The 16214-nt window shown below is 30.2% G+C and overlaps 1 protein-coding gene across 1 annotated transcript in view; it reads left to right on the plus strand.

The window, feature by feature from the left end:
* LOC129959532 (brain tumor protein-like) overlaps positions 1-16214 on the plus strand; it is a 53524-nt gene that overhangs the window by 15624 nt on the left and 21686 nt on the right. The window contains exons 2-6 of the mRNA XM_056072409.1: positions 5958-6165; positions 6269-6475; positions 6558-6674; positions 7370-7588; positions 13299-13508. Of these exons, the coding sequence (XP_055928384.1) occupies positions 5965-6165; positions 6269-6475; positions 6558-6674; positions 7370-7588; positions 13299-13508 (954 nt within the window). The 5' untranslated portion in view covers positions 5958-5964. The remainder of the gene's footprint in view (positions 1-5957; positions 6166-6268; positions 6476-6557; positions 6675-7369; positions 7589-13298; positions 13509-16214) is intronic.

The following is a 16214-nucleotide window of genomic DNA, read 5'->3' on the forward strand; positions in this document are numbered from 1 at the left end:
AAAATGCATTTAACATTTTAATAAAATGCAAAACAAGGTTCGTGACGCAGAAAGAAAACAGCTGTAACTTCATTTGTAATTCACATAGACGGTTTAGAAAACGTTTAATACAGACTACAAAATTAATTCGATAATTTCATCGAAAACGACGATTTTAAACCAGTTGGGGATACCTTAACCCTTTTAGTTTCCAACGACGATATATCGTTTTTTCGCAACATTTGCTAAAAATGCCAAACGATGATATATCGTTATGTAGGCGAGTGCCTTTATTTTCAAATTTATTGAAATACAACTGGCATTAATTTATTCTTCCTTTATTTCGTAAGATGTTTCTTTTTTAGTTTTGCAAACATTTTTATTTTATTTTTTATGAGCGTCTTCTCAGATCCTAGCAAATTCTTCAAATTGGGCCGGCATTCCTTGCAAAGGTATGATACTTTTGTTCGGCATTAAAAGGGTTAACTAAATATATTGTTTCTGTGCCAAGGAAATAACCATTAGATTCAAGGTAGCAATTGAGTGTCTTATCAACGAATGGCAACTATTGTTGATTTCTTGAAAACTCTACAGGTAACATGAAGTAATTTGATTTTATTTCCTTGCGATAGAAGGGATATATCAAAAAAAAATTTCTGTTAATTTCTGAATTAATTTATGAATAGGTAATTGAAAGATTAATAATAAATGGCTAAAATTCACTGAACGCATGTAGGATTATTTTTTCACCACTGGTTGAAAGAATTTAAGCTAAACGGGTAATAATCTTCCTAAGGTTATTGAAATAAATTGATATAAAAAATTAATTAACCGAATAATTTTATTGTTTCACCGAATTTGCGTAAATTTAAAATATGTATTTAAACATCTTATTGGAAAATAATTATCGAAAAATAATTGGAAAATCCATAATAGATGGTGATTGATTCTGATCGCAAGCTCGAATCATTTCAGGTGGGTAGAAAGCATTGAATTGAGAAATAAGAAATGGAAATTGTGCTTTCAACCAGATGGTAGCAAGTTATGAAAGCCGTGGTGCGGAAGTTGAACTTGTTTTGCTCAACTGGTTCTCGAGATTTTTTGGCATTGACAGATCGAATGGTGAAATCGATAGGATAATAGCATCGTCAGTTTCTAAGATTATTAAGAAATCTTAATCCCTTGTATAGTCTAAGAGAGTATCGTTTCCATGTTTTTAATGAAATTTTTTTAAAGCAGAGAATCTTCGGAATTTTCGTTGTTTTTCAAAATTCAAGTTTGGAGATGCGCGTAGGCTTCACTGTTCGCCGTATAGTGATTCAGATGTGTAAAATGGATTTGCAAATCAACATTTTATTGTTGGTTGATAGCCTGGTACCATTTCCATGGAAGAGGAAAGGCTACACTGTAGCGGTTTTGTAATTTTTTAAATAATTAATGTGAGATTTTAAATCAAATCTGATCTAAAATGGTTCTAAAGTGCTTGGTTTTGCTTTTTTACCTGAATTAATTTGGTTATTGACACTGAAGTGATAATTTTTTTTAAGTTCCGATTTTTTTAATACTTTTATGGAAAGCATGGCCTACTCGGGGATTGTACCACCTAGCTTAATTTACAATGAGATAATTGCTGCAGAGTTTTAAAAGTGACGTGATTAAATTTCGGATGAAAGAAAAGAGTATTAAATCTGATTGTATTGCATTTCAAGAATTAGGGTAGTTATAAGGGTACTTGTCCTTTAAAAAACATGATTAAAATGAATATTTCTCAAACTTTCAGTTAAGTTATTTAAAAAGCTTTTTATTCGTTATGAAATCAGTTGATTTGTAATTCGTATCATATACATGGAAAAAAATCCTTTTGATAGCGTCAGCTTTCCGATAGAAGTTGATCGCATAATGACGAATATTTTTTAAGGTTATTGCTAATACAAGATTGATTTTGATGAAACATATCTGATGTATCGTAGACAGACCATGTCGTTAAGACCTAGAAATAAATGCAGCGGTGATAATGTCCTTGATATTCAGAGATTTATTTGATAGTGTTGATAATTTATAATATAAATAATTCTTGTTGAATTTGACACAGTTTTGAAAGATATATATATTTCGTTAAATAATAGAGCGTCAGAATTCTTGCTATTAATTTAAATTTTATATCGTATGTAATCCTGATTTGCTTTTATTTGTTAAATATTTTTTGATTACGCATTTTTTATATTAACAATTATCAGTTTCATTGGATAGTGCAGGCCGATTTTTTGACCAACTGATGCTTGTAATATTGATTGCTGAGTGTCAAAAACATTTAACAGCGATATAAAGTGTTGCTGTAAATTAGCTTGTAAAATATAGATGGACTAATTTTTGTTTCTCAAACCTCTTTGTTATTTAATGAGTTGAGCTAACCGTCATTTGAAAATAGGTGCTCTGCTGCTAGTTGTTTTTATTTCTTCTATAAACTTTATATCGGAAGTAAACATATGACTGTAGAAAGTATAAAACTGGATTTTTTGATATAAAATCTAAGAAAAAGCAAGTTGATTTTCTATGAATTTCTCACTAAATTGGCATTGTTACCAAATCAAACGGGACCTTGTGCGATTTCATTTTGAAAGCAAAAATTTATAAAAGTTGGATTTCTAAATTTAACGAATGTCTACCAATTAAGTTTTTAAATCACAAATTCGGTTAATTAATTTTTCCATGTTTGGAAATAATTACAGGCACGAGAAATTATTCCTGCTTGCTCCAGACACTTGCAGTTCTAGGAAAGATGATAAAATGAATTTTTCCCTCTTCCTATTATTTTCGTTCTCATTTTTGTGTTATAATTTTCGAAATAAATCTTTTCTGTAATTATTCCTGGTTTTGTTCGACCTTCTCTGCATATCTAGAATTACCGTTTTGATGTAACATATCTGCTGTAAACTATGCCACTGAAACATTTAAGATATATAATATTTCTGTATCATAAAGCGGTTCCTCAACTTCAATTTAAATATTTTAAAATGTTTACAGAATAAAATGCAGAAAATAAAATTAATGAATTTTTTTACCAAAATCATTGCCATCTGCCTCAAATAATTTGAAAAATATATTCGAAAATTTTATTCTTGGTTATTAATAAATTGCTCTTGCAAAGACATAATTGGAAGTAGTTATCGTTTTAATAAGTTCGGATGCAAAATATAAAAAAGGAAAGAATTACTATGGTAGTTTTTTTTAAAGATCATGGTAAATTATTAAGTATAAAATTTAATGAAAGAAAAATGTGCTGGCCTTAATGTTGATTTATTAAACATTCGACTGGATATTTTTAAAGCTCCAATCAATATTTTTCACTGGAACGAATTCGGGAATTAAAAAAAAAGAAAAGAAAGAAAGACGAACTTTCGATTATCCGCGGTTGTTAATCTCAACATATTATTTATCTTTTTTATTAGTGATTTGTTATTAAAAAAAGCAAATCAATGAACAAATTTTATATAAACAGTAAATATATAATAGCAGAAATCCATCGTTTACTGTGTCGTTATTTTATGTGTAAGCCTCCTATTGTTCAAAAGCATTTTCTTGTTTGAGTTTTTTCAGCCATTCTGAAAAAGAGCTGTTACTGCGTAACGAGTTTCGGAAATATTTGGGCGTTAACTGTAATTAGTTGTACATTTGATTAAGTAACGCATTCTTGGAAAGGATGGTGTTCTTTTTCGATCATATTATTGTCACATAGGGTAGCTTATCACTTAGGCTATTAGTTTTTTTTTTTAAGTCTTTTTATTTCATGTAAGCCTATTTGTTTAACAACTTGAGATTAATTCTGTTGTGTTTTTAGTATTCTAGAATTTCAAGGTTTTTAGAAGTCCAATCCGACATTTCAATTTGTCTTGTAGGCCTGGGGAAGATTTACTTTTCTGTGAATTACATTTGATAATCTTGTTTCCTGGCATATTCTCTTTGTAGAATCCATAAAAATATAGGCTTATTTTACCGACCTTGGCACATTATTGAAACCTGCCGACCCGCGCATTCTGACATCGTGTCTACATCCAAATTTTCAAATCAGCTCTAGTTTGTCTTTGCATTTTCCTCATTCTTTAAAGTTCTAGGGCGACAATTTTACAAGCACACGAGAGCTCAAAAATGTAAAGACGTTTGATAATGCCTAATAATTTGTTTTGTGGCTATTTTTTTCGTTATTATAACTTTTTGCATCAATTACCGATTGTCAAATATCGTTAGTTATAAAGGAAGTTATTTAGTGAATCATCTACCGACGTATTGCGTGACCCAAATCTGGAAGCAATTTTTTCCTCTACTTCAATTCATATAATTTTCCAAGTTGCTCTATAAAAAATTTAAAAAGTGGAATAGAAGACCGAGTGTCTTTTGTAGCTTGTAGTGAAATTTTGTCTGAATTTTTGACTAAAAATGATTGTTTTATTATTAAAACTATTTGGGATCATTTTTTTTTCAATTAGTAACCTTTCTTTATCTTGGTTAATATCTGAGTTTAAGATGGTTATTTTCGATAGTATTTTCACTTTTTGTTATATGGAAAAAAGCTTGCAGCTCATCTGTTTCATAGTCATTAACCATGGGGTTTTATATGACACTGGATGATTTAATAAGGTCTGTATCTTATTTTACAATTTTTAAAAACCTTTCTTTAACTTGCTTCATATTTATAAAGATGGAATTTTTTAATAAATTTTTTTATCCCCATTCTTTGTTTATTCTTGATTATAGTACATTTTAATTTTTTCGTAACTTGATGATTAATTAAAAATTTAAATTCTGATTCTATTTGCCTGGTGACACCTGCAGTGTAAATGGGGAATATTCAATATATAAAGCTGTAATGGGAAAAATTGATTTCAAGATTCTGTTGTATTTATGTAGTGAATTGAAGATTAAAATGTATAAAATTAAAAAAAAAACTTTTTTGGACATAAGTGAAATTTTTAAAAATATTTTTATGAGGTTGGTTTCTTTAAAAAAAATTGTGAAAAGACAATGAGCTAGATTGATTTTTTTTTTTTGAAATTAAGTACCACTAAATATTTTCTTGCCTTGAATAAAATGTTCTCTCCTTTTTATGTTTTACTATTCAAGATTTATTTTATTCCGTTAAAGATAAAGCATTTTATTCTTTTTTTTAATGCGGATTGAACTGAATGGATTTCGTAATTCAGGCAGTTTCTGCTAATATGGAATATTTAAACCCTTGTTGATTGATTGAATCTGCAGTGTTCCTTTTTTTAAACTACATGAGAGCAGTTGCATGATTTTAAATTGCTCATGTCAAGGGTTGATACTCCATTTGTTGTTTACTTTCTAAACTTCCACAACATATTAATATGAAATTTCACCATGATAATAGATTTAACTAGACACATGCATGTGTTAAATTAATCTCTTGATTTTTTTTATTGATCTTCAATGCCCTTCGCTTTTGATCTGCATTTTGGGGTAAATGAAATGTATAGTCAAATCCTTGCAACCATCTTTTGTTGTTAATGAACAGTAGTTTGGTAGAAAAATGTGAAATAGCCTAATTAGAATAGTAGGGATGTGGAACTGCTTTGGCACTAAAATGCAAAAAGTGAAATTAATTTATTTTGTAAATGGCTCATATATTTTACCCTGAACGAATGTTATTTATGTTAATTCAAGAAGAAATTCTATTAAAATTCTATAAATTTTGTGGGTTTAGCTTTTTGAGTCCATAAAATATTTCAATTCCTTACACTTTTTGATCTTTCATAAAATGTTAAGGGACCTTTTTGAGTTGATGTAGAATATTGCAATCTCCATTTCATTTTTTTCCTCTTTAATTCCCTCTCCCTCCAGTGTTGGGAAGTAAGAAAGCAGAGGAAGCTGCTCATAAAAGTTAAAGGATATTATGAAAAATAAGCTACTTATAATTCAATAGTTATATTCATTAATGAATGTTCTACTTCTCTCTTTTATAGTTATGTGATGGCGTCGCAAGATATGGCACTTGCGTCTTGTGAAGAAGATGTAACAGATGGTTGCCACATATGCAAATCAAAATTTGAGCAGCCAAGAGTTTTAAGCTGTCTGCATGTTTTCTGTGAAGAATGCCTAAAGAAGCGTCTCTCTGAAAATGGATTTGTGCAAAATACTCTGGAATGTCCAGTTTGTGGACAGGAAACGGAGGTGCATTTTATTGCTTTCATTTTGTTAGGTTCTCATCTAACCTTTTCATGTGTTTTGATATTTTGGAAGTTTTAATCTTAAAAAAAAAATGTATTTTTTCCAGGTTAATGGGAAAGGAATTTCAGGATTGCCCCTGGATTACATAGCTTGTAACAGAATTGACTTAAAAGCTATGGAAAAAACCCAAATTGTGTGTACCAGCTGCAAAGCAAAGGAGACTGCTGTTGCTCGTTGCACTGAATGTGCAACATTTCTATGTCCAAACTGTGTCACTGCTCATCAGTTTATGAGATGTTTTGAAAGTCATAAAGTATGTATTTTTCTCTCCCATTTTTCCTATTGTGAGAAAATATTTAAACTGATTACTTTATCAGAATTATTCTTTTTCTTAGGTACTGTCTTTTGATGAGATGAAAGGTGGTGGCGAAAACTTTACTACTATCCATAAACCTGTTGCTTGTGCCTCTCATCCCGATGAAGTGATGAAATATTACTGTCATACATGCCATGTAAGATTCTATGGAAATTATAAAATGCAACTTGTTATGAGAAATATTTTTGCATTTTTTCTCCCTAAATTTAGCAATTTGTTGCTATTCAGTCATTTGCGAATTCCCATTTTTCATCACAATACTAAATATCCATAAAATCAAAGGACACTGTGCTATGTTTAAAATGATAGGTTTGTTTTAGATTTTTTATTAGATTTTATCTCTGCATTTGCCAGAAAAGTTGCATCATATAATAACAATATTGTGTGAAAAATGAAACTTGAATATTTACATACATGTCTCAAAAAAATAACTTCAAATAAATAAGTTTTTGGTTATGTTGAATTTAAACAGATGTGTTCAGATTTGCTAATTTTTTATAGTTCCTCTATTATTTATATATATCTGTATAATAAAAATTATTATTACATGCAAGTTTCAGAGACCTGGGTTTTGAAAGCTGTTTCAATGAAAATTTAATCTTTATTGATGTTTATCTGAGAATATTAAAAATGAATATCTGTAACAAAGCTTATTATATATTCCAAGCTTCTAATTATTGTCTTTAAAACAAGTTTTTAAGTCCTGTAGACTGTTACTTTCAGTGGAAATTTTAATAATTCATGGAATAATGTTTTTATTAAAATATTTATGTACTTCTTAATTTGATAGAAATTCCTGAAATGTTTTTTTTCTTTTTTTCTTTTTGTTAGGTCCCTATTTGCAATGAATGTATGGTTGTAGATCATAAGCAACCTGAACATTGCTATGAGAAAGCTGTTGATGCTGAACAGAAGCAAAGAGAAGAACTCCAAAACTTAATTACAGAAAGCAAAAGCAAAGTACAGTTCTGTGATGAAGCAACTTCTGTATTGAATTCTCACTTGTCTGAACTTGAAATGCAACGGGACAATGCCAAGTCTCATATTGAAGTAAATTTGCCTTTACTGTTTTTGCTTTCACAACTCAATGTATTTTAGAAAGACTTTCAAAAGCTGCAGTTTATTAGTACTTATTAACTTTTGGAAATACTAGAAATATTTTTTGATATTGATATTTTAATATTTTATTGAAGACAACTTTAATCCTTATGTTCTGTTTGAAGTAAAAATAATTTTTCAAAAGATAGGTTGCGAATTAATTAGCTGTTGCTAGAAACTTATTCATTGGAGTTAAAATAATTCTAAAAGAAAAACACTGTAAAACAAATTAGAAATATTTTCAAAAACTTGTAGAATATTATACTATAAAGTTTGTGAAGAGTTTTGAGATATTACTTGATATTTTGTTGCTATTAGAATGAAATTAAAAAAAAATTAATTAAATGTGATTAGATGAAATGACACATTTCCAGGGATTGCAGCGTTTATGGAATCGAATTCGTCGGTCTTATCTTGAGGTTGATTTTATTTTTGTGTAATAATTCTACTATATTCTTCTATATGTAGTTCATTTTTATCTAAATTTATCAATTTTAATGTTCAGTAGATCATACTTCTTTTAACAATTCATTATTTTATGAAGTTCTGCCTTTTTTTATTCCAAGCCTGTATCATGTCCAGATTAATCCTGCTGTTCTGTTCATATATACTTCACGTATGTAGCGTTCGGATCAATATGACCCGATTCAGAAAACTCACTTTTCTTGCAGTAATTGACAGGTGCCATTTAAGAAAGGATTTAAACAATAGTAATATAAGTTTAAAAATAGATCTAATAATACAAAACAGTTATAAAAATAACAAAAAACATTTGAAATTGAAACTTACAATAATAAAAAGCATCTATAAAAACAGAAAAATATTCAAAATTAAAACTTATTTACAATTTGAACACTAATATTTTACATGAGATTTGAAAATGTGATTCAATTGCAACATAACATATTAGTTTTGCTGTCATTGCTTGATTGACAGAACTTGCATGTTTGACACACAATGGAGTTTTCTCAGCAGATCTCGATGGTACGTTTTCCCTTTTTCTCTGTATTCGTTTCACTATTTTTGAGTCCTCACTTCTTGGTAGGTGTGGCCTTGCTTCAATGTGCGTAAAATTGAGTGATTTTCCCAGTTCGTCCAAAAATAGCATTCGTTTAGTCAATTTGTTTTTGTTCCATTCACTATGTATTGAAATAAATAGAACAAATGCATTGCATGCAGAAATATCAAGCATGTTATAGAATACTATCAAGAGCCAGCGATTTGTTTTTCTTTTACAAGTGTATGTGTTTAAAAGTTGATCAAGAGTATCCACAGCCCCTTGAATTATAATCTAGGATCATTAATGGTTTTTTGTCAGGTCTGTTGCTAACTTCTTTGTCATGATGCAAAGTGCTCATAAGAATAACATTTTTATTCTTTTCTGGAATGTAGTTTACAAATGTTGTCTTCTGTAAAATAAAATAAGGAGCAGTGAACTTCTTTGTTTGGCATTTGGTCAGGAAGTTCTGATTTATTTTTTCTAATGGTGCCATAGTCATTTTCCGTTTTAGAAGTTATCCTAAGTTGTAAGATATGAAAAAATTATCACATGTAATATTGTGCCCCGAATGCCCATAAGTAAGATCACACACTACTCACATTCCCTGATTTTTCTCTGGTTTTGACCCTTGTTCTTTTCCAGTATAAATTTGTGTTTTCAGTACATATGAAGTTTTACTGTCGCATCAAGTCCATATTTAGATGGTTTACTTGGTTATATATCAGGGATGGGAACCAGTAACACGCCATACAATATTTTGGGCACACCACTGATTAAAACGGTTTGCATATGACTATTTGATAAACTGAACTTTCCCCAATTCGATTGGTTGGAAATTGAATAATTTGAAATGCAACCGATTGATTTCCAGTCTTGTTCAATATGGATTCAAAAATTTATCGAAACAAGGAAAAAGTTGGAATTCATTGAAACAAGGATAAACAAGCAAAATAAGTAAAAATGCCGGGAACGAAATTTTCGAACAATTCGATTCCAGACATATTTGAAGAAGCTGGCTCATGCTATTTTAACCATAGTTTCATCTACCTATGCCTGCAAGTCATTATTTTTAGAGATAAATAACATTAAAGACTCGTTAGAAACCGTTTGGCAGATGACTCCAATTCAGCATGCATTCTGATAAAAATAACATCTTACAATCCTAATATAGGTTGTCATCTAATCTGTAACAACGGAAGTCACACTAATGTTACTTTAATTTGAATTACGCTTGTAACTAAAACATCTACTACTATACATTGCAAAATGTATTTTTTTTCATAGTAAATAAAGATTTTTGGGTTATAAGTATTTAGTTTTATCTTTTCAGTAATTACAAGTCAAAATTTTTTTGATGGCACGTCCATACCTTAGTATACATTTCTTTAGAAAAAAATTTCACGTTGATCCATCAAGGTTCGCCACCCCTGGTATATACTGTTTGAAAGGACATCGGCCTCGAAATCCTACTAATTGTTCATCTATAGTAATATTTTCATAATTTCAAGATTACATAATTTTGGTAGAATTTCTATCCACTTTTCCCGAATATCTCTCGCACTGCAGCTAATTTATCCAAATTTCTTCTTTCTTGACGAATGGATTTATTATCAAAACGAACAACTCTCAATATGGTGCAAAATGTTTCGAGGGACATTGTCGCACGAAATTTGTTTCTGCCAGTTTCTTTATCCCATAAGCTTTTTGTTCATTCTGCATATGATTTATAAACACCAGCTAACAATGATCCAATATACGCTTGAAACGTCTTACTTTCAATATTTTTCCATTTTCTTCCATAAACTTTCTCTTTCAATATTAATCATATTTATGATTTCGTTTTCAAATGTAGAATTGAATACTACCTCAATGCACTTTTTACATCTGATATCCTTGCCGTGGCATATCTTGTGACCCCTGGAGTAGTTTTTATAATATTAGCAGCTGTTTGAGAAGAATATTGCAGCGGATCCAATTACCACTTTATTTTATGATTCGTGGACTTGGACTTGAATATCGGTATCAAAATCATTGTCAGAACTTTCATTCTGAATTTCATCACTTGTATGATTTTCATACTCCGCCACTTCGTTATCAGAAGCTTCTATTAATTTAGCTATATCAGCGTGATTCAAATTTCTGCGATTCGCCATTTTTTCTCGCATTCGCAGGCACAACTCTTTTACAGTTTACGTGAAAGTGAACTACAGCTGAAAAAAAGAAACGTTGCAATAATAGCAAAGAGATTGGCTCCCTGCCAATCGTATCAACTTTTGGACCTTGCACGCGCTCTCTTGTCATGTGACCAAACACATACGTCAACGAAACAGGTTTCGAAAACGGATAAATTAGAGAAACTATTGTTATTCTTTTCTTTTAAATTGCCCCAAATAGTTTCGTGCTTCTAATAATTTTACCCAAATTATTCATCTTCGAAGTAGATACTGTTCTAAGTATTTACTTATAACTTATTTTTAAATTAAAACAAACTGTTAACAAAACACCATCTTTTTATTTCTATCTTAATATCTATTGCCACAATATCACATTCAAAAGAAACTTTATCAAAAATAAATAAATAAAGGTGGCGCTAGTTTACATGACACCGAAATAAAAGCAAACATGTACGAGTAAAAATAAGTTATTTTTTGCATTGGGTCATATTGACCGGAACTATAATCTATACATAGTATAAAATGTAGTCTCCTGAAAGCGTCTGTATGTTTATACCAGAAAAACTCTAGAAACAGTTAATTGATAATGGAGATATTTGTACTATTTTGTAGGGCATTTATTGGGGAATGTTTTAGTATATTCAAATCATATCAAAGTAAAAAAAAAGTTTTATAATTGCAATTTTAATTATTTTCCTACTACGATTCGCGTATGCGTAATACTTATCCACGCATGTGCGAAAACTTCAAACTGCGCATGCGCAAATAGCAGGAGCTGTGGTATGCATATGCGATACATTTCTTTGTTTATGTCTGATTTTAAACAGCGATTCAAAACTCATTATGCCCCCAAAAATTAACTGATATGGGAGATATTTATACCATTTTGTAGGGCATTTATTGGGGAAGGTTTTATTATATTGAAATCATATAAAAAAAAAGGAGTTTTAAAATTGCGATTTTAATTATTTCAAGGACAAATGTTTCACACTGCTGGAATTGACTTAAGCGAGGAATGTTTTTCTCGTGGGCAACTTTATGTGGCACTTTCCAGAGTTGCAACCAAACAATCTTTTTGCCTCGGCACCGGAGGAAAAACAGCCAAATATAGTTTACAAAGAAACATTCCGAAGCAAGCTGAATTTTATTTTCATATCAAATTATATAGAGTTGATAAATAAGTGTGGAACATTGGGTACAATGACTTATTTGTATATTTTTAAATTTCAAAACAGATTTTCTACTGCATATTTTTAGTGTATTGTTTTGTCTATGAACATATATTTTTACCTTTTTAGTAGTCTAAATATTTCTGAACAGCTTTGATATACAGTTATTTTCGCCAAAAAAAAAAAAAAAAAATTATCGCCAAATTTTATCGAAATGGCAGAATGTGGCGCGAACTGCAGCAATAGCGTAATGGTAGTAAAAGCAACACCGAAAAATTGCCAACCTCGCAAGGCGCCAAATGACTGTGTATCAAAGCTTAACCAGTATTTCTGAATGTGTGCTATATAAAAAGTTTTTGTAGTTATTTTTGATTTCTAAATATATTTTTCTTTGTTGTTACAAAAGATGCTCAAGTCGTATCGGGTGGAGGTAGACTTACGATTAAAGCTAATGTTTCCTCTTGAATGTTATGCCATGGGCAACGCTGTGCGGGTACTGCTAATTAGGTATAAATTGAAAAATATTCCTTCGAAATAAGAATAAACCTAAATCCCTCTAGGAGTACATGTTCATATTATTTACCAAAGATGTCAAGAAGTTTCATGAAAATATCCCTGTACTATATATTTTTACGAAGGTAAAATTTTATTTCAAGTCATGTAGACCTGAACAGAACAGCAGGGTTGAGAGTAAAAAGTTGCAATTCTAATTAGCTTGCAGTTGAGCTGCAAAATTTGAAATGTTAGGTGGTTTCTCTCCTCCCAACCTCCCTCACTCTGAATTCCAAAACCATCCTGTATTTGCATCATTTGCTTGGTAAGTTGTAGAAATGAGGTGGTGAGGGTGGAACGCCTGTTTTGCTTTTGTGTTTTGATATGCTTTAAAACTGCGAGTCTGTTATATTAGCATATCAAGTATAAAATTATATATTAAATATTTCTGAATATTACATTTTTGAATGGGTTTATTTGTAAGCATTTCTGCTGGATCTGGTGTTTGCAATAGAACAAATGATAATTTTAGTGAATTTTAATTAAAATATTTTTGACAACTTAATCATATAAGCTTAGCTAGGCAGGATCTTTGCTTTGCACTTTTAAAATTTTAAATTTTAGTATGTGTTCTAAACATTTTAAATTTGTTGTACATCAACTCTTTACAATGCTATTAGTCTGAAATATGTAACTACTACTGTAGTTTAATAACAATACAAAATGGTAATTTAATTGACGAAATCCAGTTGAATAATTATTTTATATTTGTAAATGCATGTCTGTATGTTTTGTGTATTGTAAATAATTTTTATGCTTCTCAAAAGGAAACATTCCAAAGCTTTAAAGCTTTATTGGAGAAAAGGAAAGAACAGCTTTTGAAAGAACTCGATTCAATACACTCTTCTCAAGAGCTTCAAATCATGGATACTTATCACATCTTTGAGAAGACTAATGAAAAGATTGAGGATGCTTGCAAATTTACAGAAAGGCTTTTAGCCTGTGGCAATACTCTTGAAATACTAAGTTTATCATATGTAAGTTTATGAAAATTTGCTCACTGTATTTCTGTTAACTAAATTTCATTGAACAGCACTTATTGGGATGCAGTTATTCTGTGCTTGTTTTGTATATTAAAATGAGTTCAAATTTGTTTTTATAGTATTTAAATAGTATAAACGTTTACCTTTACATTTTTTGTCAAAAGCTAAAAACTAACATTCTGAATATTTTTAAAATGTGTAATGCAAATATAAAACATGTCTGGAATGAAATTACATATTTCTAAAAAAATGGCATCAATGTATTCATCAGAAAACAACGGAATCCAAGAGGTTAATCTTGTTAAATCTTTCAAATTTTATAGACAGAATAATATATTGCCATTTATTTACATAACATTCCAATATATGCATTGCATTACAGTTAACTGTTGAAATATTAGGTTACAACTCCTGGTGGCAATGATCAGTGGTGGTCATTATAATGAAAATGTTTTGCTACCATATGGCAATTGTGTTATTAGTTATATATTTTGAATAATTTTAGAATTGATCCATTTCCCTTTTAGTAAAATAAAAAAGAACTGCATCTCTTTGGGGAACTAATTTTCATGCCTTTCTTTTAGACATTCCCTTGCATTTCTTAATTGTATGTATTGTGACACATTTAAAAGAAATATGTTAATTAACACATTTAAAGAAATAATTTGTATTGAATAGTTGGCAATGTTAGTAACAAAAAAACAAACAAACCCCTAAATTATTTATTTCAATTTCAATTAAATTGTTTTTAAATTAAATTTTGCAATGTGGTTTTTCTTAAGTGATAATAAAGAACTCTTAAGTAAACTGTGGTATCTTGTTATGTATCTTCAAAACATTTATCCAGACAATATTAATGATATAAAATAAAAAATACTAACTTTAATTCAATTGTAATTCACCTTTTTTTGCATTATTAAATTGACTTTTTTGTGCTAGAATTCAAGAAATGACATTAATAGGAATTGACCAAAAGGTTATCCATAAGTTCAACTCTCTTGCATATAAATGCGAATAAACGTTTGTATATAACATGATGTCGAGCATTATTTTTAAATTTCCATGTCAATGAAGTGTTCATTGTTAAAGAAGATTATGTATTTCATATTCATTTCTGATTTTCAAAAATACATATAATTGGAGAATAGCTTCTGTTTTAATACTGGTACGAATTTACCATAAGTTTAAGCTAGTTCATTTCAATTTTTTAATAAGTGGTCTGTAATCTTATTTAAAATCAAACGACAATTCGAAAGCCAACTTTTTATTTCTTCGAGGTTCCCCGACGCCGCAATGACTCAGTACGAAACTGTTTTGAAAGCTGATCCCATGTCAGCAGGGTTACAATAAATTTTATCGCTGAAGCCAAGTCAGCGCATGGTTGCAACATTCTTTAACAAAAAGCGCCAACGAAGCGGTAACATTCCGCGCCGCGTTGCGTGTTTATGCAACACAAGTTACAATTCAGGATTCAAAGTTATAATCAACAATATACAACAAAATATTTTTTTTTCCGAGTTCAAACATGAAAACATATATCAAAAAGGACATAGAAATATAAATAAGTATGAACCATAAATGTACAATTAAATATGTAAAAATAGAAAATAAACATTTGAATATGTACAGAACAACATAGTTTTTTTTTATATGTATATACAGATTAGAAAATCAAGTTTGAATGAGTAGGAGGTAAATTTTAGAGATTGGTCTTTTAAAATGACCATTTTTAGTTTTGACAATTACAACACGAATTTTACCGTCATGTCCGGGAATAACTTGGCTTATTACACCATTTAAAAGGTGGAAGGTTATCCTCCTTTAGTGAAACCATATCATTTTCCTTAATATTATTTTTTGAAAACCGCCATTTTTTTCGGTCTTGCAAATGATTTAAATAGTCAATAGACCAGCGTTTCCAGATTTGTTCTATTTTTGTCAGTCTTTGCCAACGGGTTAGTTTACTGTCTAGTTCATTTATTACTGAAGGCTCTGGGATAGAATTTATGGGCCTGCCTATTAAAAAATGGCCTGGAGTTAATGGTTCTAAATCCGAAGCATTGGAAGATAAAGGTAAAATAGGTCTTGAGTTTAGGATGCCTTCTGTTTGAGTAACAACAGTTAAAAATTCCTCATAAAATAATTTTCATCAGCAACAGTTCTTTTTAGATGATGCTTGAAGGACTTAACCCCAGAGTCCTCCGAAATTAGGGGCGCGAGGGGGGAAGAAATTTCCAGGAGATTTTCCATTGCCAAAAACCTGGATAAATTTTCATCAGGAAAATTAACAAGTGAAACGAGTTTTTACAATTCTTTGTTGGCTCCTATAAAGGTTTTACTATTGTCACTAAATAAGGTTGAGCATTTCCCTCGACGTGAGAAGAATCTTTTCAGACAAGCAATAAATGCTTGTGATGTCAGGTCAAAAACTATTTCAAGATGTATAGCCTTAGTGACCAGGCAAACGAAAATAGCTACATACACCTTGTGTAATTTACCCTTTTTTTTTTTTTTTTTTTGTACCTTTATCAAAAATGGACTACAAAAGTCTACACCTGTGTTAGAAAATACAGAGTTGGGATTTACTCGCTTTGGAGGTAAATTCCCCATTAATTGGTCTAAGGGAGTAGGTTTGCACCTAAAACAAGTTATACAGTTGTGCACAACCTTTCTTGCGATATTTTTGGATCCAATGGGCCA

This window comes from Argiope bruennichi, chromosome X1 (assembly GCF_947563725.1).
Source record: "Argiope bruennichi chromosome X1, qqArgBrue1.1, whole genome shotgun sequence".
NCBI lineage: Eukaryota > Metazoa > Arthropoda > Arachnida > Araneae > Araneidae > Argiope > Argiope bruennichi.